General features: G+C 34.7%; 1 protein-coding gene across 2 annotated transcripts in view; it reads right to left on the reverse strand.

Moving 5' to 3' along the window:
- Window positions 1–6,266: 6,266 nt before the first annotated feature.
- plag1 (pleiomorphic adenoma gene 1) overlaps window positions 6,267–24,797 on the reverse strand; it is a 36,475-nt gene continuing 17,944 nt past the window's right edge. Inside the window, exons 2-4 of one of the 2 annotated variants that reach the window (XM_028803542.2) lie at window positions 20,847–20,940; window positions 10,899–11,263; window positions 6,267–8,111 (exon numbers count right to left, since the gene is read on the reverse strand). In XM_028803542.2, the coding sequence (XP_028659375.1) occupies window positions 6,851–8,111; window positions 10,899–11,146 (1,509 nt within the window). In that variant the 5' untranslated portion in view covers window positions 11,147–11,263; window positions 20,847–20,940 and the 3' untranslated portion in view covers window positions 6,267–6,850. Of the gene's footprint in view, window positions 8,112–10,898; window positions 11,264–20,835; window positions 20,941–24,797 lie in introns of both variants that reach the window. The other variant, XM_028803543.2, reaches the window with a different exon arrangement.

The raw sequence follows: 24,797 nt of genomic DNA on the forward strand, positions 1-24,797 counted from the left end.
GTTAGTACATACCATACATTGTGTTTATACACTTCAACTCCTCAAGCATTGTATAAACTAAATCCTTGTATATTTATTTAAATTTATATATATATATTTATATATAGTATATACAGTGCCAACACTGTAGCCTGTAAAAATCTGCAGCTCTATTGTTTAATAGCAGCAAAGTACTATATATTAAAAAAAAAAAAAAAAAAATCTTGTTATTCTCCAGATAATAAATAATCTGTCTCTTTGGATGACGTACATGTTAGGAAGTTGATGAAAAGCTGCAGCGTTATAAAGTAATTACTATTTTACACAGCTTATACACAAATATATATGCAATCTTTTATCTATATTTATACAAATACAACAGTAGTTTGTAAATACATTTTAAGTAAAATATACATGTTTAGCAACACACGTCCATTATCACAGGATGGCAACTCTGAAATGTGATGAACTTAAAAATTCATCTGGAATGCAGTTTCCACTGTTAAGAAATCCATTCCTCAGTAAATCAAGTTACATAATCTCTTTTATAATCTCTGAAGGCAGGTGAGGAAGGGTCTTTCTGAAACTTGCATGCTTAAAGAAATGCAAATACAAAATAACACATTGTCTTCAGCATAACATACCCTTTCCATTCCTTACAAAAAAAACTGCTTTTAATTAGTAATCCACTTGCAGATTCTCAGAAAATTAGGGATTATATGCCCTAGTATTCCGCTCAAGTGCACAAGAATACATTGTGATATTATAGAAAAGTCCGTTAAACTACAAAAGTCACAGTACAAAAATATATGATACAACAATTAAGCATAGTATTCATCCATAGAGCTCACTTTGTTTAAAAAAATAAAACAACAAAAAACAAAGTTCTGAAGAGAGGTCTGTAGCACCATTTGGAGCAATATTGAAGTGTACATTAGCAGCATGATCCAATATAAAATATTGCAGGAGTGTTTATAAGATAAACATTCAACATGGTTCATTTGTACCACCGAAGCTTATACTGAAGTTTACGTGATTTGCTAAAAAGTCTGTGTCTCTCATTGGAGGCAGGGGCTTAATGACAGATCCATCCATACAGAAGGCATGCTTCTGCAATTTAGCAGGAAGTATAATTTACAAACCAAGTGTTATCCCCTCTCCCCACCGATATATAGATGGAACATTAATTTTTAAAATGGATAATGTTTTATACCATTATTAATTTGATACTCTGAACAAGATATTGAAGCATATGAACAGTATAAGGGATTATTGTGTTTAAATGCCATAAGGCACTCTGCATGTAAATTATATAATACACAGGAATATATAAATGATGTGACTTCAGTGCTTATTACGTGAATATATTATAGACAAAAAAAAAAAAATGTTGTAAAACCTCTTCCCTATCAACATTCATCTTTTCTGAGCCTGGTTACTATCACAATTGATACTGAGTATTATTAGCTGTCTGGTGTTACTCAATTAAGGCAAATGAGTTAAAGCTACATTTTTACTACAAATGGCTGTGCACACTTATGGCTGCAGGGCAGACATGAGAACAAAATACGCAACTTTTTAAAACTCTACAGATGTTACTTGAATCATGACTCATTAAGGTATTGAATTTTGTGCATGTTTCACAAAACGTGATTTTTGTATCATGTTCAAAATAGGTTTTGAAACACTGGTCATCTTTGTAAGGCAGCACCTAACATAAAATGAAAGCAATCTGAAAGAACACAAATTACAGAAATCAAGAACATGTTTTCATCAAAAATGATGGAACCAATGAAAAATTAGCCAATTACTGCTAAGCATGATATCCACTTACAAACATAATCTATTTAACACCCATAAGTATCACTTTACTACTGAGAATACTCAGTTGAAGATGCCATCAATTTCCTAAAGTTAGCAACCAGTTCCACTTATATATACTGCAAGTAGATGTGTTCAAACTACAACTGAAATCAATCTCTCGGCCCATGCTGATCTGTAGCTCACTAATTCATGGGTGTAAAAGTTGTCAACATCTTTAGAACTGATCTGCATAAATGAAGTTTACAGTGACATGTTTTCAGTAATTGTTTAAGCAAATGCTTCAGGCTGAATCTAAAATGGAAAAAATGCTTTTCTCATAAGGGATTAAAATTGGGTCTGTATGTGTTACAGAATTAGATAATCCAAGTGAGAGACACAGAGGTTCTGTGCAATAAAGCAAAATGACACTTTGATAGTATAAACACTGTTAAAAAAAGTGTACCTGTAAAAGACAATTACACTTAATAACATTTTATATACAAAGATTAACATTCTAACAGACTAAATATAAGAAAACTAATGGCACATGACGAGTTTATAATTTTTTTTCTTAGAAAAAAGAAAACATATTAAGAGTATTTACTCTCAGTCTTCTGATTTTAGAAAGTGCTATCTTACATACACCATATATGGACATTGACCAAGCATTAAAGGAAAAAAAAAACATTCTCTGGAGAGAAAGAGAGCGGAAAAAAACAACATTCATTGACATTTTAAAAACCACTTTAAAACAATAGCTTACAGCTTTATATATTAAAACCAACATTCAACAATACCTTTCCTTTATATAGCTGTGGCTCAAGGTTAACCTAAATATCATTATAAAAATATATCCCAAAGATGAATATAATTAGACATTTCAAATCACCCCATTACAATTTCAAATTACAAAACTATGAAGGATAAGCAAACATGACTTTGTTTTTGAAACATAAAGCAGGAGACAAAGGGGGAGGGGGGTGAACACCACTTTGTAAGAAATGAAAGTGTGAAAAGCCAAGATCAACTCCCTTATTTTAAAACAAATGAGGCTCAAAGCGTGTTTAAGGACCTTCTTTATGGCAGTTATTTGAGAACCTTATCTGTTTAGCTCAATAGTGTAAGATACTGACAAACCGTAGAGAAAGTGGGAAACATCACTAAAGAGATGCTGCAAATCAAATGTATGCTATCTTAACCTTTGTCACAAGGAGCTGGTTAGTGAGGAGACTACAATGCTGGCTATTAAGTAATATAAGAAAAAAAATACAGCACAGGATAGTCAGGGTGTCACTTATGATTGAGCAAGACACACTAGGTACTGATATTGTAGCTCTGATTAGTGTTAGCTAGAATTACTGTGTGTAATTTTAGGGATAGGATAGGAATCTTAATTTATTAAAAACCCATCATTGCTTTATACAACATAAAAATTCTAATTACAAATTTCCACCTGCCATTCCCCATTCTCCTTACTCTAAACAAATTAAATATTTAACATTTAAACAAATACTTAGTGTTAAATTTAAGCTCAATAATGTGAAGGAAAATAATCACTTGAATTAAAAGGAACATGCCAAAAGCAAAACCAGCTAACAAGAAATACTACTGTAAATATTAAGACTGGCATTCAAAAATTTGATTTCCTTTTTTCTATACAAAACAATTAGCTTACACCCCAAAACTATTATGTTTATGTTTAACTCCTTAGCAGCAACAGCAGCCTATAGCAATTGGTTTAGGTCTGATAATTTATGTGTTTGGTTTGATGCTAAATTTACAGAAAGAATCATATTTTGCAAAGTATAAAAGTGCTACAAAACACCCTCCTTCTTGGTAGGCAGCAGAGAAGACGGAGAAGTGCAGTCATAATGCAGAAATGGATTGTGACGGAGTGAGATAAAAAAAAAAAAGAAAAATATGTGCGTAAACCAAAAGCACACAACAAAATCTGAGTACTAAAAAACATTTTTAAAATTGCATTTAGAAGTGATATGTGGTTTCATAACCTGAAGATTTCGGTAGTCTACTTTTCAGGAATATGCCCAATTGTGCTGCTGTTAGTTATTTACCTTTCTCTGTTTTAAATTTAAATACCCCTACTAAAATTTACTCTAATGAGGTAAGAGAACTGTGTTCAATGAAGGCAGAGAACATTATACTCTCTATTTTACAAACAGACAATTGAGAGTAAAAATAAACCGCCTGCTTTAGTATTGAATACAAAGCTATTTCTATATAATCACATAAAATGTAAAAAAAAAATGCACATACATAAATATGCCCACTAACGGCCCCATATCTGTATCACCTTAAACTGCTCTTCATTTTTAAATATAACGAATCCAGCTTTATTTACAAACTGGTCATTGTGCTAACTGCTGTCATATTATTTAATGTGTCTAGCTGTAACTTAAAATCCATTGCTTGCAGGGATTTACCTTGATTAAGTGCTCTAGTGAAACTATCCAAAAGCTGCCATTAACTTCATTTAGTTATAAAGTAAAAGCCTATGAAATTAAACATGTTCTAGAAATTCTAAAATAAGTAAGCATTCATTTAAAAATTTGAAGTAAGAAGGGAACAGAAGAAGCCCCAGTCCAGAAAAAGTATTTGGTGCAAAAGCACCACTGAAGAATCATTCATTCAGCATTATTTATGACTTCTACTTATAAGCCAATTGTCTTCAAAACCTGCAAATGCATAATTCACAATACAGACATTAAGTGTTTTCATGTTTCCATTTCTAAATTATACTAGTGTAAAACTACTTTAGCTTTTAAATACAGTCTATTAATTGGTGAAGGATGCTTTTATTCCAACACTAACGGTAACCAAATGAGCTTGATGGTTGAATGGTCTCCTCGCATTTGTCAGAAAGTCTTATTTTAATGTCATGTTTTTGATGTTGTTAAATGACAATGAAATGCCACAAAATGTTTGTTAGATTCAAATATTTAAAATTATTTCACTAGTTCAAATGGTAAATGAAATGCCTCAGATATTAATAATGCACTGAGCTAATTACTTCTAATTACCTGCCCTCAAATATTTGCTTTTATTTTAAAACATATAACCCCAACTGCTGAAACCTTCAACACAGAAATCACTTTCTGATCATTCAGTGTTTGAAGTAATTGCTGCTCTGAATGATAACTGACCAACACTAAATAGTAAGGCTATATTAACAAATTAGATTTAACCTAGGCACAATGTACGATAATAAATGTAATAATAAAAAAAAAAAGATCTGCCAAGTTAACATTTAAATATTTGTTCTAACCTGGATATTTGAGGACATTTCATAAAATGCATTGTTGGTTTTAACCTTATGTTGAGTTTGAAGGTAAGCACTTACAGTATATCCACATACACATAAGTAAAGCTATCGGACCAGGAAGACAACAATTAAACAATAATGACTGCAGGTTGAATTAAGGAAAAAGGTAAATGAAGACATCTCTCCCCTTTAGCCTTTTATTTAAAAAAAACAAAAAAAAACCAGAAGAACCAAGAAGTTAGCTTTGCTTATGTAGTTGTGCTCATATACTGAAAGTCATTACAAAAAAAGTGTGTTGGGGGGGAAGAGAAACTAACAAAAATATTTCATGAAAATAGGCTATTTGGCTCAGGAAAGTTTTATTCATGGTCATTTAGTGCATCCTAAATAAACCTTACTGGAAAATGGACAGTGTTCTGGCGTTGGTTCCTACCAGATAGGCAACCAGATCCAAGTATGCAAGTTGTTTGTGTTTAAATTTGATTTTTTTAGAGCTCACGATGCTTCGGTTTTTAAACTATTTACAAAACTAGATGAATATTGGTACAGTTTAGCCTGTGTCAGTCCGAAAAAAAAATATATGTTGTTAAACTAAATAGTAACAGTACTTAAGTGTCTGCAAAGTACACTTCTATGATGAAGTGTATGACAAGCATTTTCTCATTTCTCTCCTCGGAGTTCTGGCACTATTTGTACACCAATAACTACATAACAACAGACAGGAGTCAGGAAGAGGGTGGGATAAGGATGAAGCCAAACAATTATTCTAACATGAAACATTTGCAAATTTAGCAAAAACTAAAACTAACCATAGTGATTCCAATAAACTCTGAATTACATTTTTTTCTATGATAGAAAGACAGGTGCAGGGAGATGTTCCACTGACAAAGCTGAATATCTGTATCACACTTTGATTCAAGTACCATTATATTTAACAAATATGCAACAAGAGCTTTGAAAATTCAGAGAATTACCACAAAGAAAGCTCTTAAATTTTGATTTCTCTTGGCATGAGCAAATTTGTAAGTGCAGGAAAGTACTCCAATTGAGTAGTTTCATAATCTTGCATTTAGCACAGCAAATTGCTGACCATAGCAGGTGGAAATTGCACAACTATACTGTAACTGAAAGAATTATATATATTGTTACAGTATTTACCAGAGGAAAGTAATTTAACCTGGAAACCCCCCCGAAAAACAAACAAACAAACAAAAAAAAAACAACCTACTATAAAGATGACAGGCAAAAACCCTGAAGACAATAGTATCTTTAGCGTATATAACAACAAAAGAATGTATGGGCTAAGAATACTATCAAAGTAAGCCAATACTATAGAGGACAAAAAAGCCTGTTGTAATATGAACATATTAACCAGCATTGAAAGAGTAAACAAACAATATGTTTAACCATATTGTAACTGGGCACTTTTTTTCAGACAGCACTAATTTACTTATATTGCATTGAGTTTTATGTTTTACCTTTATAACTATAAATGTGTGTGTTCTGGGCTTGCCTTCCAAGAAGGGTGCTATACAAGGATGCATTTTAAATGAATCTAAAAACATTTCACTACTTCAGTATGTGGGTAAAATCCTTTGTAAATAAATCATGGTTATAAGAATTGGCCTTCTCGAGTGTTACAAATTACATTAAAAACAATCATTCATGACAAACTTTGTTTAAAACAATTTCAGGTTAACTATCAAATTAATTTCTTCCCCTATAACATACACTGATATAGTTCATAAGATAAAACCTTAAGTTGCTATGACATAATGGTTTCATAGATTACTGAAAGGCTTGGTGAAAGCGAGGCAGCGTAGTAGCTGTGCTTAGATTGGTTGTAAAAGAAGAAGGCAGACTATGAAGTGGATTCATGCCCACAGAGCTGCTAGGATCTTGTAGATCCTGGGCCTGTGGTGGGAGCTGTGACAGGCAAGAAAGAACCTCCTCCTGTGTATAGCTAATTCCCAAACCTCCCACTGAAACAGGTGGATTGTACTGAGGCCCATTTAAAGGCAGGAAGTTAAACAGCTGAGAAAAATCTAGTGAGGAGGAGCTAAGAGGTTCACTGGCAGAAGCAGAGCTTTTCGTTAATGAAACATCTCCAGTCACGTCATCCAAAGCCCCAACTTGGGCATCCAAGTCTAACTTAGAAGCAGGGCCTTGAGTTTCTTGTGATGAAGATGCCATGTTGCTTTGTAATTCCATTAAATAACTTTCTATTTCTCCCTTTAATGGCTGTTCTTTATCAGGCATAGAAATGGCATATGAGGTAGAACCAAGTTGATACTTTAAAGAGAACTGGTGGGAAGGATGGATGGCCGACTCCATATCGAGTGGGCAAGACATTCCTAAAGGCAAGGTTGTGCTGACCATTTGGTTTGTGGATCCAGCAGCCTGCATGGACTGGATTTGGGTATTGTAGATGTTAAGTTGCAAAGTATTGGCATACGGCTTGGGGGTAAGTTCACTGGAAGATATTACTGAATGCAATTCATCTTTAATTGGAACAGAGATGTTACAGGAGAAGGGGTCCAAAAGGTCCATGGGTTCCGTTTTGACTTTTAGAAGTTCTTGTGTGTGGCTTTTCTTCATGTGGCGAGTTAAATGGTCCTTTCGACCAAATCTCTGTGCACAATACTGGCAAAGAAAGTCTTTTCTCCCGGTGTGTACTACCATGTGCCTGCGAACATCCTTACGGGTATAAAAGCGGCGATCACAGTGTTCACACTGATGCTTCTTTTCTTTGGTCCCACCTGAAGACTTACCAGCATGTGTCTTCAGATGCTCCAGTAACACCCCTGTGCTTTCAAACGTTTGAAGACAGACCTTACAGGTGAGGTCACCACTGGTTGCAGCATGTAAGGCTAAATGACGCTTAAAACCAAGCTTGGTGTTGTAGTTCTTGCCACATTCTTCACACTTGAAAGCCTCTTTATTTGGATCATGAGTATGTAAGTGATTCTTTAGGTGATCCTTACGATGAAACATTTTCTCACAATAATTACACTTGTGGGTTTTCTCAGGAGAATGAGTAGCCATATGCCTTTAAATACAGATACAATCAGTAAGCAGATGTATTCAATAAACAATTACTTTGAAGGACGTTATTTTAGAACATGGATACATGCATTAAAATAAACAATCATATGCATTGCAAACTTCTAGCCACACAATTGTAATTTTAGTATTGTACAAACATATTATGTCAAGATTTGCTTTTAAACCTATTGTTTTAATGTACATCATCATCATCATAAAAAATAAGACTGCTTTCATTTAATTAAAATTTGAAAACAGTATATTTAGCACTTAAATTAGTTGCAAAAAAAAAAAAAAAGAGAGAGAGACAGACAGAGACAATTCTGGGATGCACATTTAGAATATACACAATCACAAATTCTGACCATGAATACAACCATGTATGCCAATGTTTCTTATATACTGTATATATATTTTTTTTTTTTCTTCAAAACAAGCAAATTCATGCAAATGACTGACCTCTTCTATGTAATGTTTTGCTCTTAGTCTGTCAAATTTAGAAATACACAACATGAAGATTTGTATAGTTTGATGACATTTAATGTTTTTTTTTTTTCCTTTTGAAAACCTAATGGGATGTGCAAGTTACATACAAACTATGACCAGACTGAAAACTAAAGCCAGGACTCTGGTAATCCGAGGCATGTGCACTAACCATGGAGATAGTGTAGCACAGAAATATTTTCACAAAATAGTACTGCATTTGCATGTATATGCAATATATGTAGATTCATATTAATCTATACTGTACATTAAAAATACACTACTTGTCAATGTTATAAAACTTTTGATTAAAGAAATTTTAATTTCTTCTTAATAAATGACAAGGATTCATATTTTAAGATATTCATCTTTTTTCTGGGTTATGTATTCAGTACCCTGCTCCATTCCTAGCCAACGTGTCAACTCATTTTCACTAATTCCACTATATGCATACACAGTGCACATCATATTAACAAAACAAGCAAGGGACCATACCATATGGCTTTTCATTTTATTGTAATATTCCACTTCAGTCTTTCTCAATGTGAATATCACTTAAGGCAGTTTTCACATCAAGAAAGTATAAGTATTCAAATAGATAAGCTATCAGCTTAACTTTTTGACCAAGCTAATATTTTTGAAGTTGTGCATTTTCTCTTTTAATGAAAATAATCATTTTTCATGGTCCAGATTAATAGACACTTGTATGTGTTAATAAGCCATCAATAAATAAGCATATTTAATTCCATTCATGTTAATTTTCAAAGAGTAACTGATGCTCATGACAGTTTGCCTGTAGCACAAAAAACATTTATGCCAAGACAAAACACTGCTCCCTACTTGTGTTCTCATGTCATGGTTCAAGATACATATTTCTGTGTAAACGGTAAGTTAATATAGTTCTTTACAGAAATATTTTATAAAGCCTTTATGAAGACCTCAACATACATTTTGTTTTTGCTACCCAACTTTAGATGTCTGAAGGAAAAAATTATTAATTTAGAAATATGTCTGTGTCATCAAAAAAATAAAATACCAATTTGCTGCTACCAGTTACGTGTATATTTTGTACATTTTGCATGAATTAACTTTAGAAAAAAACAAACAAACAAACAAACAGAAGACCCTAAACCAAAGCACAGCTAAATAATTCTGATGCACCTGTAAAGGCTTTTTAGGCTTATAACAATTGACATGACAAGCCCTTATGTAAGTAGTTAAAATAGAGTCTGTGCTAGGATTTCTTTACATTACCAAAAAATTGGAAGGCACCAGTATTACCCTGTGTGTGCAGTTTTCAACTCCACTCAGTGTCTACCTGAAAATTTTCCCCAGTTAAATGGACATTTGTTTTTTTTTTTAATTTCAAAGCAGTTTAGTTTTAATGGCAACTATAAATTGCCCTTGTGTGAATGCATGGTGGGCTAGCGCCCTTTAATATACGATGCAAAATCTAAAGTTTGTTCCTGCTTGACACCTGACGTTGTTGGGAAAAGTCAGGTTAAACTAGATTACACAAAAGTGTTGACATGTTGTTCAGATTAGTAATTCTGTAGTGTTTAAAAACACTAAGAGGTATTTTTTATTGAAAGTCTAAAGAATGAGAACATTACCATGTACTCTCTTTTCAATTTATTCTGTAAAATTTCCATGTACATATGTAGATATCAAAACCGTAATAAGAAAGCTGCTGTAAATCTCATGTTTGTGCAATACAGTATATTACAAGAACAACTTGAAATATGAGGGAAAAGGTAATACAGATTTGTGCCGCTTATAAATATGAGGCAAATATGTGCAATACGTTTATTTTTAAATGAAATAAATCTTCCAAGTAAGAATATTTAATGTGTACAGTGTCTTTAATCAATGTGCATTTACTGCAATGTATATTCTGTATTTATAAACAGAAATATACTCTGCAGCTACACTAGAATATAAATAAATAATTTCATTTACTCTAGTGTATCCCCCAGAATAAAAGTAAAACCCACACGGTTGGATATTTCTGAAATGACAGACTAAGTGCAGAAACAGGAAACCACCACATTCAAATTATACAAGAATTTTAATTAAAGGCAGAATTCATCCACTGATTAAAATTTGGTTAAAACAAACTAATAGCCACAGTTTTACTCAAGGACCAATTTTTGGAATTTCTGGATAAATTAATTTATATAATTTCCAACATATAACAAAGCAATAATAAAGAAATATTCAAGCAGTATTATCTAGTGTTATTGTGCATTCTGCTATTATGTATAGATTTACACTCTAAACACAGTTATCTTGAAAGAGAATTCAGTACCTTAGCAGTTTGTATTTAGAAACAAAGGCCTTAGTGCAGTCTTGCTGAGAGCACTGATAAGGCCTTTCTCCTGTGTGAGAATATGAATGCAACTTTAATTTCTCAACACTGTTAAAGGCTTTATCACACAGCTGGCACGGGAAATTTTTCCTTGGTCTACTTTCACCTCTCTTTCGTTTCCCCACAGCTGCTGGGACTTTCCCTGTATCTTTAAGTTCTTCTAAATCTTCGGTTATCACCGTGGCCATTGCAGCCTATGGCAGGCCTGCTTGCTGGACACTTCTGTAATGCCCAGTTTCTCTAAATTTTGGAGCTTGGAGTAGATTCCCTAATTTCATGTGGTCGATAAAGTTTGGAGTCAGTGCCTGAAAAATGGGGATAAAAAGAACAAAGATTTAAGGATAAATTGTATCTAAACAAACTGAACAATACCTTGGCCGTATGGCCATAGAATGGTTAATGTAAACAATTGTAAAAATAAATATAATGTTTAACAACATGGACTTGAACTGCTATGTACATACTGTATTAACACCAATTTCTTATTTAATAGTTTATTAGAAAGACAAAACAGAAACAGTCATTAACTATAATAAATTTACAAAACTGAAAATAAAAGAATACAACACTTTCAACTTAATGAAATCTGGAAATTTTAAATACATTTCCAGTTATGTGGAAACATTCAACAAGAAACAGTATATTTGAAAGAGAATTTATATATGTGTGGGCTTTCATCAAGAATAAAGTTTATATCTTTACAATATGAGGAGTAAAAAATACAAATAAAAAGAGGACAAGGAAAATGGTTTTAAAAGTCATCTGCCTAAAATTATTCTCAACCAGTTTCCGAAAGATATACATTGTTATACTATTTAGTTCATCATAAAAAACATCCTGCCATGTAAAAAATAATGTTTTATATTAACTCCAATGACATCTTGTCTGAACTAGATGCATACATAAGTAAGAAAAGAATGCTAGGATGTGGTGTAGTGGATTTACAGGAAACACTGAAGCAATTGATTGAATAGGAGTGATTATGGAAGGATAACACAAAATCAGTCTTTAGGCAATAAAATATTATTTAGTAAGATTCCTCAAGGTATCATAGACAAAAATATTTGATTCATCGACATGGATGTTATTTTGAAGAAGAAGAAATAAAAAAACAAAAAGGGTTGTGCTGAATTTAGCAGTTTAACCACAGTGAAAATAAACCTTATAGCCTTGATAAAACTAAAAATGTTCCTACTGTTGCAGGAGAATCTATAGACCAATAAACAAACAAGCTTTCAGTGAACTCATTTTGTTCAAAAAAAGAGAATGACATACATAGTAACTTCTGATTAAAATTATTTTTAAAGTTTGCAAGATTCACAATTGAACTGAATAAAAAAATCTGTTCCTAATTTTACTTTACAATACTTTAGTGATAAGCTTGATGATAATAAAAAACAGTCAAGATAGACACAGAAAACACTGCTAACATGTAATCAGGAGTTAGAAAAAATGTAGCACATGAATGCTGAACATAAACCAACAAAAATGTTCTTTTCTTTATATGTTTGCGGACACAAGCGTCTATCACCCTGTCTGGAGACAAGCCAAATGAGGTGTAAATGGACAGAGTAGATGAAAAAGAATGAACAGCCTGTTGCTGTAGCAGTGAACATACAGTATAATGGCATAATCACCAGTTGTAACATCACACTGAACTTAATTCAAATAATGCTTTGATTTCACAACCAGTAAGAGAAAGTTTTGTATTTTTTTCCCCCATACACCCCCAAAAAAACTAACCACATCACATTCTTTGATAGTGAACAAACACTTTAATAGATACAGAATGAGGTCCTTCTTGTTAACTTTAATTTGATCTAAATACCACATTAGCCTGTATCAACACTTCAACTGCAGAAAGAACAACAGGACAAATCAGGACACACGTGAGAATGTATTTTAATAGATCTATTTCAGCGCATGCTCCCAACCTATTGAAGAGAAGCAAGTGAACTCTCAATCTTATTGAGCCACTCTGACTAAACAAAGACATTCCTAAGTGTACTAAGGCATAGATAACAAACAGCAAAAAAGTAGTTAATCTTCATATAGATTGTGAAAAAATAAGAAGCTTAAAGTAAACAAGTTGTCATATGGTTACATCTTCTGCATGTTTTAGGCAAGGCAGGGAGTGTTCTTTTGTATATTATTTATAGTTGATTGATTGATACAGAGTGGCAGAGAAACTCAGAAGTTCAAGTTCAGAAAAGCTGTACAGTACCTGAAATAAAAAAAATTAATCTAGTAGTTTATTTCGTCATTAAAGTAGAATGTCGTAAACTTAATCAATGTTAAAGTTACTAGAGTTTCTCAGATCCCATCGTAACTAAAGCTGGATGTTAAATGCTTCGTATTGCATGTTGTCTTCTATGTGCTCTATGTGTGTGGATTACTACGAGTTTCTTAAATGGGCTTTCTCTTACGCCGACAGGACACAGAATACATTACATTCATAATATTACAGCTCTCTGAACAATTTAAATACTAAGGTGTATACTTGATATCATTTTCATGATGAAACGAATTAAAGCATGTATTAAATGGTAGCACGGAAGCGCAGTGGTGGAGATGAGCTGGCACCTCATCCAGAGATTATTTCTGCCTCTCGCAAAATGCTTACTGGGACGATGAAATAATTTAATGCAGCAGTACTGTCTCTTTCAAACGTATCAAACCCAATGCTTGCCCTTCCTTTTCTTTTCTTTCTCCACGTAACCAATCGCCACACAATGAGCCCTGTAATAACTATAAAGCCAGTTGTAAGCTTAGAACCCTGATTCTTCAGAATGTTTAAGGAACACAGAAATATCTTCATAGTACATGTTTAATTATTCCATCCATCCATCCATCCATCCATCCATCCAGGGTTGCACTTGTCCCAGCAAGCATACAGCATGACGCAGGATCAATCCCTGGACTAGGCGCCTGCTCATCGTTATCGCTGTGCCACCATGCTCACACTTTTAATTATTAACAGTTTACATTGTTTAAATGACGTTAAAAATTTATCTGTATAACATACACAGTTTAATGCATTTCATCTTAAAAATGATATTAAGAGTTCCAAGAAGATAGCTCTTGGAAATCTAAACAATTGTCATCATCTGTAAATACGCGCTCTCTTCAACTGAACTCCTTTATTGTCACTGTATGGTACAATGAGATTCAATATGCACCTCCTCCAAAAACTAATTTTCCTATAAAATGATAACACAAAATAATGATAACATAATGAAAAACAATGACAACTATACAATTTGAAAGCATAAGTACAATATGCATGTTCATATAGTGCAGATAAGTCAAATGGTTCATAAAGTGGCTCAGGTTGTGCAATATTACGGTTGTAATGCAAGATTGCAGTGAGGTAATTGTAATTCTAAGTACAAACAGTTCTACCGGGAGCACTTCATGGACTGATCGAGTACGTTTGTAATACTTGGGATGAAACTTTCTGAATCTTGAGGTTTGTGTTTGTCGAATGGGAGAAATTTAAATAGACTGTGTGCATGGCTGAGGCAGCATTTGCTATAAATGTTCTCCAGGGTAGATGCTGTAAACCGCCATATAACTTTCCAATCAGGTGCTGTACAGCTGTGATTCCACACTCAGATACAATGGGTTAAAATACTCCGAGTGGTGCACGGAGAGTAACAATGTTTAAGCAGCTATGGTATTTGGAATGTTTTGCCCATTCCGTGAACCATTATATTTGTCCACGCAATGATTACAATCAGATGCCTTAAATTTATAAATACACTGAAATTAACTGCATATTTGATAAAGCAGCACCAGGGATGTGAATCTATAAAGGGAAAGGAAAACCACAGAGGAACAGTAGCACTGCTTTGACGCTGGGTGCCGCCAGTTTGGAAAACCGAGTGGAAACTTGCGTACACACAGGTTAAGGCTGGCGTGGGAAAGTGCATGGCTTTATACTATGTTTAGTTTTTATACATGTCGAAATGAGCACGGAAACGGGCGTACACAACGTTTTTGTGCGTATACATCGTTTATACATGAGGGCACTGGAGTTTTAGATATTTCTGTCCTCCCTGGCAATCTGATCATTGCATCAGAATCATCATTATAATCATGACAAAATTAAAAAGAAATGATAATTAAGGACTTTATTACTTATATATCTGTAGCATTTAAGTGTGTATTGATTTATGTTTACTTACTTGTTTTGTTATTTCATTTATTCATTCATACACTTATCTTTAATTTGTTGTTTTTCTATTTTTTCTGGCAATTGTTTCCTTATATGTTTGTAAAGCACTTTGAGCCACATGCCTTTGTATGAAAATGTGCTATAGAAATAACTGTTGTTGTTATTGTTTTACTATTGTCTATAGAAACAATATCATAAAGCAAGTACCCCAAGCTTTTAAAAGTAAGAAGCTGCAAAACGTAAAAGTTCTTAAGTTCAGTAAAACATTTGAAAACATCTCAGTTAAACTAATGGAAGTGAACTTAACTATAAAGTAAACCTTAATTCAGGAATGACTTGTGGAGTGCCAGACTAGTGTTGGATTGATAACAAAATTTTGATTGCTGTACTGATACGTGAACAATACCAGAGTAAATAATGGATAACTTGAAAATTACAGCAGGGTTCTTCAACTACTTTCTCTTGAGGGCCAGATTACCAAATGTTAAATGTTGGGATAGCCAGGCATAGTTCTTAGCTCTTAGCATTCACACGTGAATGAAATGAACAACACTAAATATAATACTGTGTATGACAGGGTGTTTATTGACATTAATACTGAATATTATTATTATTAATATTTAAATCAATATGAATTATACAGGCACAAACAAAAAAAATCTTACAAATTTACCTTAGAATGCCATTTAACTGAATAACAATGGTCTGGACTATCAGTCTCTTGACACTATATTACTTTTTGTTATATGTGTTATAATTATATTTTATATAAATTTTTACAATCACTTTTAATTTTAGGAAAATAGAATACATGCACAGGACCACGTGTTAAACAACAAAATGTTAACAGTCATTCTTTTTTTCTTTACTTCTCTTATCTCATTTACACATTATACACATGTTAACAGCCAGTACTATATTTGTTTTCTAATGACTAAGAAAATTGCGCTTACTTGACTTTGCAAGAACATTTAAGTAAGGTTCATATGAAGTGAGCGCAATTTGTAGGCATTAATGGAAGTGGGTGCTTGTAAAGGGGGAGTAAGTGCTTGTTTTTATTGCATTCATATACGGAAAGATTGACTCTCATGTATATATTGTAGCAAACATTGTTAGAAGAAAGATATCCATCCCTTTAGTGTTTGGAAACTGAGACTGGTTCAGTTCTGTCTAAAGTTGTACACACCCCACATATCGAAGCACCTGCTTCAATTCAGATGATTCTTGCCAAGTCTTTCAGTTCTAATTGCAGGGAACCTTCATCAAGTGACATAAGCAACTGTTTGGCGTTGATGCAAACTCTCCTCCCACATCAGTCGTAAACGGATTCTTTTAAGATTGCATCACCTCAGTGGGAATGTCAAAGTTGTCAAACCTTGCAGCAAAGTTCGCCTTTAACGGTCTAAAAATTCTGTCATTGTTATGGTAATTTGTGCAGATGCCGAGTTTTTTTTATTTTTTATTAAATTACGCGGTGCTGGAAAATGAAGCATTGTCTCTGAATAGTTAAATCATTTGAAAACAAATCCAGTTTCTTTTTAAATCTGTTACGTTGTTCCACAAGACTGAGGACTGTTTTGGCCTTTCTTTGCAAACCAAGACTATTTAAATTTTGGAAGAGGTCATTCAGGAAGAACACTTCTGCCATGAACGTCTTGACTAGCATTTTAACTATAAATGCCCCCGTTTTCTTAAAACAGCTGCAGAGAAAAGCAACAATCTCCTGCCTGAGTTCACAAACCCGTTTAAGTGCATTGCCCTTACTTAGCCACCTAACATTGTTATGCACTTGTAAATCATTGTGCTCAGCTGACAAGCAGTGTTGTGGGCTTGAAGTTGTTCTGATGAAAGTGATCATCAACATTAACACTTCCCATTGTGTTTTTAACTCCTCTTTGAGTTCTGCTCATAGAACAACATCACATCAGCCTTCTTCATTCTCTCTAAAAGGGTTTTGAAAATATCACTTGCTAGTACTCAGACTCTTCTCATTGTTGTAGTATCAGACATTGGTATTTTCTGAATGGATAAAGTTAGGCTCTTCCTTACTTTGTCATCTCTCACTACCTCCTCTATAGTAGCCAACATGCATTCTTTCACTGAGTCAGTGAACATTTTTTCTCCCCCCCCCCCAACCAAGAGAGAATCCATGCTACATGGAGGGAGACTGACATAGCCTGTCTTGCACAGAACATGATTGATCCAGGACAGGTAGCCTGCTTTCACAGCGCGTTACTAGACATTGCTCTTTATGTCTATGAACATCTGAGCCTGTTGGAAAATCTGTGTCAAAGTTTGAGTGCTTTATATTAAAGTGCCTTCTCAAATTGCTCTCAAAAGAACAGACGTAATGGTTTTGTTAGATTGAGAAAGGCACATTTGTAGAGATATTTGCTTGCTGGAAATTTGGAGTAGTAGAATCTTGGCCCCTAGTGAAGTTTCAGGGTGTGCACTTCAGAGGCATCTAAACGTGGTGCAACAGCAAGGGTCGGAGCAAAGAGAATAAGCCGTTTTCTATTCAAGGAGTTTGAATTCGGTGCAGTGGCTTGCAGAAACAAGTTGATCTCCTATGATATATACATTTTAATGGGCTGGATATATTTTTATTTTAAAAAAACAGGAGATGGTCATGTTGAAGAGCCCTGGTTTACAACATTAAACTGGGATTAAACTAGATAGTATTTATGCCTGTGTATCAAATGACCCTTGTGAAACAAGTTCTTTGTAAATTTGTGCTGTGTGAAAACACTACAGTTCTTAAACAACTGAAATAAATCTGAACTTTTCTTGTTTTTACTGTACATATAATTTCACACCTATTGAGATCTGAAATTCTAGAAGACATCAGGAGGAGGAAGTGATAAATGCTTTGCTAGATTCGATGTGTTATATTTTGTAACACTGTTTTCAAACAGACAGTGTAATATCTTCATTCACCTTATGAACAAAGTATTGCCATATCTTACTTTGACAGCCCAGAATATCAACAAGTTGTAGACAATTAGTGTTTTCTATCATGTTAGCAGCAATTTCCATCTTTTCTTTTGTAAACTGAATTAAGGAGTACGAAACAAAGTTCATGAAATAATTTTCTGTAAGTTACAGAGGCACAACTTAGCATGGAGAGAAACTTTATACCTACAAGCCCTTCTTTAAGACACAGTGCTTGTTTTCAACCAATGCAACATAAAGAAATTTCATGTAGTCATATTACTAAATGGTATACAGTAGACCCCCGCGAAGTCGCGGTTCAGAGTTTGTGGCCTCAGTCATTCACAAATCTTTCCTTAGAACCTAACTGATAACTGTTAGCGGAAACCACAAATATCCTCCACAATTTTTATGGCTTTTTTCGTGGCAATACTGTACTGTAGAGAGAACAGGAAGCAACTGTAGAGGAAAACGCAGCTTGGGATGGTGAAAGTAGCCAATAGAATTTGAAACTGCAACTCCCAGCAGTCCCTGCAGTGGCTCTGATTGGTCTTCTGCTGAGGGTGCTGGAGCTGTTGGGATCAAAGGATGTCAGCGCGGCTTTTACAAAGGGGGCCGGGGATCAAAAGCAAAAATTTGTAATTTGTGTTTCAAGTTCCTGTCGGTCTGCCTACTGTTGCGTTACCTGTACTTATTCGTTTTGCCCTGGATCGTTTCGCGTTTGGCATCTGAATTGTCTGCCTGTATACATGAGGACTGTAAGTGGATTCATGGCCATCCTACAAAGAAAGGTGCACTCCTGAACCTGTCCACCCGTCTTCACCATTTCAGGAACTAGCAGTAGGACTATCTTTATATTCCCATTCAACGTGCGGATCTCTGGATTACCTGTTGCAGTTTATCATGATTTACTGTGTGGGTTTTCTTTGTGCTTTGTTATATTTAATGTGTAATCTCAGTTAAGGGAACATGGGTGGTATTGTTTTCATTACATTCTTTATTTGCTGTTTGATTACCAGTTTGCTTTGTTTTTGTCTCTATTTGTGAGTGCATGTGGGTCGGGCCAAGGCTGGGTGTGTCCCTGGAATTTCCACCATAAAAATAAATAAATCACCGTCTTCTCAGTGGTGTGAATCTTGGCGGCACCGGACTGCTACAGCGTTATTCATTTCTCCTTGCTGCTGATTGACTGTGATGCATCTCCAGCTGAGTGTTCTTGTGTTTTCCGTTTTGTTCCTCAGAACCCTTAAACCGCCACAACTGGCTATAGTCGTTTCCCAGTGTCATTTGCGAGCACACAGGAGCTGATCAGTCAGTGCTATACATCCGTTGAGCAGCCAGCCCCTTGGGAGCAGGGGTGCTGAACACAACCCCTAGAAGACATGGACGCTCCTCAAAAAAACGCTGATAGACTACCTTCACATTGCTCCCTTACTTGCTGGGCTTACTTGCGGCTGCTCTGTCATGCGATACGATTCTTGCGCGATGCTATTCTTACTTAAAAGCCTGAACAGCACCTGCCCTTTTTGGCCGATTGCTTTGTTTCTTTCTCCTTCCCCAGACATCCTCTGCTCCTGTTGGGGGTCCCACTCCCATTGTGCTCCCCTAGGATTTCATCCATGGCGTCAGTTACACCTTGCACATATTGTTCCAGTAGTTTTTTTTTAAATAGTTTTTACAGTTCATTAGCAGTGTGTAAAATTATCAGTGTTGCAGTAATTGTGATGCTCTTTGCATGAAAACAAATGTGTTCCATTAAAATTTCACTCAATCTTTGTGAATTGTGATGATTACTTAAAGTGCATCAAAAAAGTTTTTGGCGTCCAGGATGCATTAACCCCCAATTATGTGACAGTTTAAGGGTTAAAGCCCCAAGATGCCGTTGAAACGCCCTGCACCTTCTAAGGCTTCTGGCAATGAAAACGTGCTTGCATGAATTACAGTACATATAGCGGCAACATCAGTATTTTACATTCTAGCACTGCGGGTGACACATCAGTACAGTACTGTGCAGTATATGGGTTTACCTTTACATTCCTTTTTTTTAGGTAATGTATTAAGCTGAGTTTGAAATTAAAGTGTTTTGGGGGCATATTTAGGGTTTAAACTATAAAAATAGGCATTTTTTTAACCACATCCAAAATGTGCGGTTTTTCACAAGTCACGGGTGTTCTAGGAACATAACCCCATGAAATTTGGGGGTGTACTGTTTTGGTATATGCTGGCATACTATGGTTTAAAAAAAAAATTTGTATTGCGATTTTTTTTTTTTTTATTACACCACATTATTGTAATACATATTAGCACAGATGTTGCAGAATAGTAGAAGATGTTCAGTTATTTCCACCATGATATATACACAAGTTCTGGGTAAAAATGGGGTCAAGAAAACCTTACATTAGAATTAACTTGAAACTAAGTCATACCTAACAAGCTCTTCCTAATCACTTCAATATTTTCTCACACTTTGACTTAAAGTAGATAAATTGTATTTCTGTTATTGTAATGTTTATACTGAGCTACAATGTTTAATTATTTGAATGGTGTAAAATATAATGAACCCTGATAGACTGATGATAAATGACAATGTTCTTGAATGATCAACAATGTAAAATGAAAAATTAACATTAAAATAGAAAAAAGCTATTTAATTTACAATGACATTTTAATGTACTGAACCAGTGCATTAGAAGAAAAAAAATCTGCCATTTTACATTTATTCATTTTTATTATTCACCCACAGTACATATATTTAATTGATTTTAATACCATTTCCACACCTGGTGGAAGTCCAAGGCTCTTTCTTCAAAACCTCATCCAGTTCTAAATATTCTTGTCGAAGACCATAAAGAATTATTATCCATTTTCAAGGACCTACAAGGCAAGGGTGGAAAAGAAAAAAAGAAACATTAAAAATGGAAGTTTAAAAATAAATCTAAAACTGCATCCTAAATCATTTTCTTAAACAAAATTAATAACTGGCAAGCACATTTTGCATTTATTGTTAAGCAAAAATAATGAGTGACCTGATTTGCTGTATCAAAATGGCAATATTTATTTAATGGTAAGTGTTTTAATCCAAAACAATTTGAAAATGCAGTAAAGCATCCTTCAGTTGTTGTTTAGTAAGATGAGTGGAAATTATCAGGACTATACCTTGGAAATTGTATTCTGCAAGTACTTTGCTTTATTTACTTCCTGCTTAACAAAACAAGGTAGTCAAGCTGCCGAGTGTACTTTGGCAATGACATTGATATCAATTCTGATAGTTTACACAATTAACAATAACTTAATATCTTCTTTACTATTCTCCTCACAACTTTAACAAATGAAATATACATTATGTTAAGCCTGATTTTTTCCTTCTGCATTTTTTTTTTTTTTTTTTAGTTCTTGCAAAGTAAAGATTAGGGGCCTCATGTACAAATGGTGTGTACGCACAAAAATGTTGTGTACGACCGTTTCCACTTACACTTCAAGATGTATAAAAAGTAAATTTGGCGTTAAGTCACGCACATTTAAACAGCAGCCTCACACCATGCATACGCACTTTTCTGCTCGAGTTTGTAAAGTGGCAGCACGCAATGTCAAAGCAGTGCTACTCTTTCTGCGGTCTTTCTTTTTTAGATTCACATCAATGACGTGGGCTGTATTAAATATACTAAAATGAATTGCATATCGTTTATAAATTTAAGGCACTTGATTGTAATAATTCTGTAACAATATAACTATGCACGGAGTGGCCAAACTATTCCTAATACCATGGCTGCTTTACTGTTATTACTCTCAGTGCACCAAACAGAGTATTTTAACCTGTTTATTGTATTTGTGTGTACTTTCACAACTACACAGGTTGCATTGGGAGCGCGAGGACTACAATTTACAGCAGAGGATAATGCCTCCAGCCCTGGAGTTCATTTATAGCACGCACTGCCTCAAGAAAGCCGCCAGCATCTGCATGGATTCCACTCACCCATGCCACAGACTATTTGAACATTCCCCTTCTGGCAAACGCTTCACAGCCTTTCCTGCACACATCCTGAGACTCCGAAACAGTTTCATCACAAGAGCTATAAATGCACTCAATCAGTCCATCAAGTGCTCCTGGTAGAACTGTTTGTACTTATAATTACAATTACCTCACTGTATACTTGCACTACAACTGTAATATTGCACAACCTGAGCCACTGTATGAACCATTTGTACTATCTGCACTATATGAACATGTATGCTGTACTTATGATTTCATATTGAATAGTTTTCATTTTTTATTGTATCATTTTATAGGAAAATAAGTTTATGGAGGATTTACATATTGAATCTCATTGTCCTTTTGATGCATGAATTGTGGCAGACCGCTGCACATTAAGAATTAATTCCCACAGATGAGTGGCAGTGACACTTTTAAGACTTCCTCTTGCCAAAAACCCCAGGTCGAGTACTGGATACACTAAGGAATAACTAAGGGTCAGCCCAGATGAATGGCTACAAGGCACTAAGGCACCTCACATTATGAGCATCTCTAGAAGTCAAAAGAAGCATTATGATTGGGGCACCAAGCTGCACAAGGTAAAAAAAAAAAAGAGACAATATTAATATTCATTCTGTGCAATTCAAATAACTTTTGACCAATTTTAAGGGGATTGAAATATTTTAATTACATAAATAATAAAAGGTGAATGAACATGTTACAGATAATTCATAAAATGTGGTGCATGGAGCTACATTACAAAAAAAAGTGTAGGAGGGAAAAACACTAAGTTCAAATTCAATTTTTTATTTAGGGATAATTAATATTTAAACTAACACTAATAAAAGATAAAGACTGAAATACAACGTAAAGGCACAGCTGACACAACATCCACAAGGTATCAATGAAGATGATGGAACAGTAGGTAATTAGGAAATCCAAGAGTGAATTGGGCAATCTAATAAGTTCCATACTACCCATTAACCCAGCTTTTCTATTAGCACCTAACATGGTTTATGGTATATTTTAACTATCTCTATTTCTGTATGTACAAGCAGAATACTTGGCACCGAGAATACCTTAAACAAGCTTATAGAGAAGTTGTAGTCACCAACTGATTCTAAGTCATGCTATCATACAGATGAAAAACTGCAATCTAAACACTGTTGATGAGAAGTATAGTTTAAAATTTCACATTAACCATTTAAATTGGTTTTGCTTTGTGTAATGCTTATTTTTGCTTAAAATGAAGTCACAAGCAGATTGGACTAAAAATGAAAAACAACAGACTGAAGTTGATGCTGATGAAGATTCAAATGTCAAAGAATGCAACCCTAAAACAGTCATATAGAATGTGGAACTTTCTGATTAACCACAAACATATGCAACCACAATACTGCTGCACAACTTTATTGATTGGTGCAGCAGCTTCCCACCTGATGCACGAAGACCCCTCCACCTACATTCAAGAGTATCTGGTTGCACTCAGCAACTAAGAACACAAGAATAGCATAGATTTATAACATCTTTCCTCTGCATTTTGGGGGTCAGGTGAAGGCATAAGGCACCAGTGCCTGAGTTGGTAGCTGCTATTACCTGTCATATGTAATATACAAGTTTGCTGTTACAATGAACAGGCCAGATGAAACAGAGGGTTCAGCCAGTTACCTTACCAATAAGCCAACCACAGTGTACAGTATCTTCATGGCCGCTAAAGCTACATTTCCTCAAAATAAATGACCCAGGCCAGTGAGTCACGACCCTTGCCAGTCTTATCTTGGCTTTACAGAGGACTTGTGTGTTAACGGGATGTCACTGCTCATAGTTAACAAAAGCAGCTTCATTCTCACTGGAGGTGTTATTGAAAGGAAAATACTATGTATTTGCTCAGACTAAACTAGGAGAACTGGATACTGCTGCATAAAACATGTTTTACGTACATGCACCCACACCATATGAAAACTGGACGTTACATCTCGGCGGCCAGTTAATGGATTTTATTACAGCAGGCATGACGGAGTGAAGCTTGGCAGAGATATTCCTGACCTATCAGCCAGGTCTCTGAGAAGGGACAATAGGTAGCAGATATAAATTGACAAAAAAAAAATTCTTCAGGGCAAATAAACAGCATTGCTCCTTTTTAAAGGGAATTAAAATATAGTCTGCACAGCATAGTCATCACTTCTGACTTTTAGGTGATTAGACTATATCAAAGTCCTGTGGCAGGCCTTACTGAAATTTCTACTGTCTATTGTTGACAAAAATAGTTGAATCAAGTCATGCCAAACCTTCCCCATCTTTAATGTGGTCTTTTAACTAAACAATAATAAAGTTAAATAATTATTGTTAGGAAAATATTAAATAGCTTAGTTCATCAGAAGAAACTGAAATGTCAATAACAGTATGTAGGCTTTTAACATCCATTGTTATCAGCAAGGACAACTGGTGTAAAGAAACAGTTTCTTTCCCAGGCTACAGCTAGCTTTGGTCCTTCCCTCTTGTGTACATCAAACACTGGACTGAATTAGATTACTTCCCTTGTGTGTCTTGGGGTAAAGTAAACATGCAATTCTTGTGCACCCATAAATAAAAACAGGCATCTCCATTGCTACTGACATTTTATACTGAAACAGTGCAAAGCAGCTGGCACAGATCCAAACTGGAAGTTGTTTGCGAAACCACAAAATAAAGCCAGCTTTTGGTTTCATCACCATCTCTGGCTCCTGTCTACAATCGGCACAACAATACTCTAACAAAGTCT

The sequence above is a fragment of the Erpetoichthys calabaricus genome, chromosome 6 (genome assembly GCF_900747795.2).
Source record: "Erpetoichthys calabaricus chromosome 6, fErpCal1.3, whole genome shotgun sequence".
NCBI lineage: Eukaryota > Metazoa > Chordata > Cladistia > Polypteriformes > Polypteridae > Erpetoichthys > Erpetoichthys calabaricus.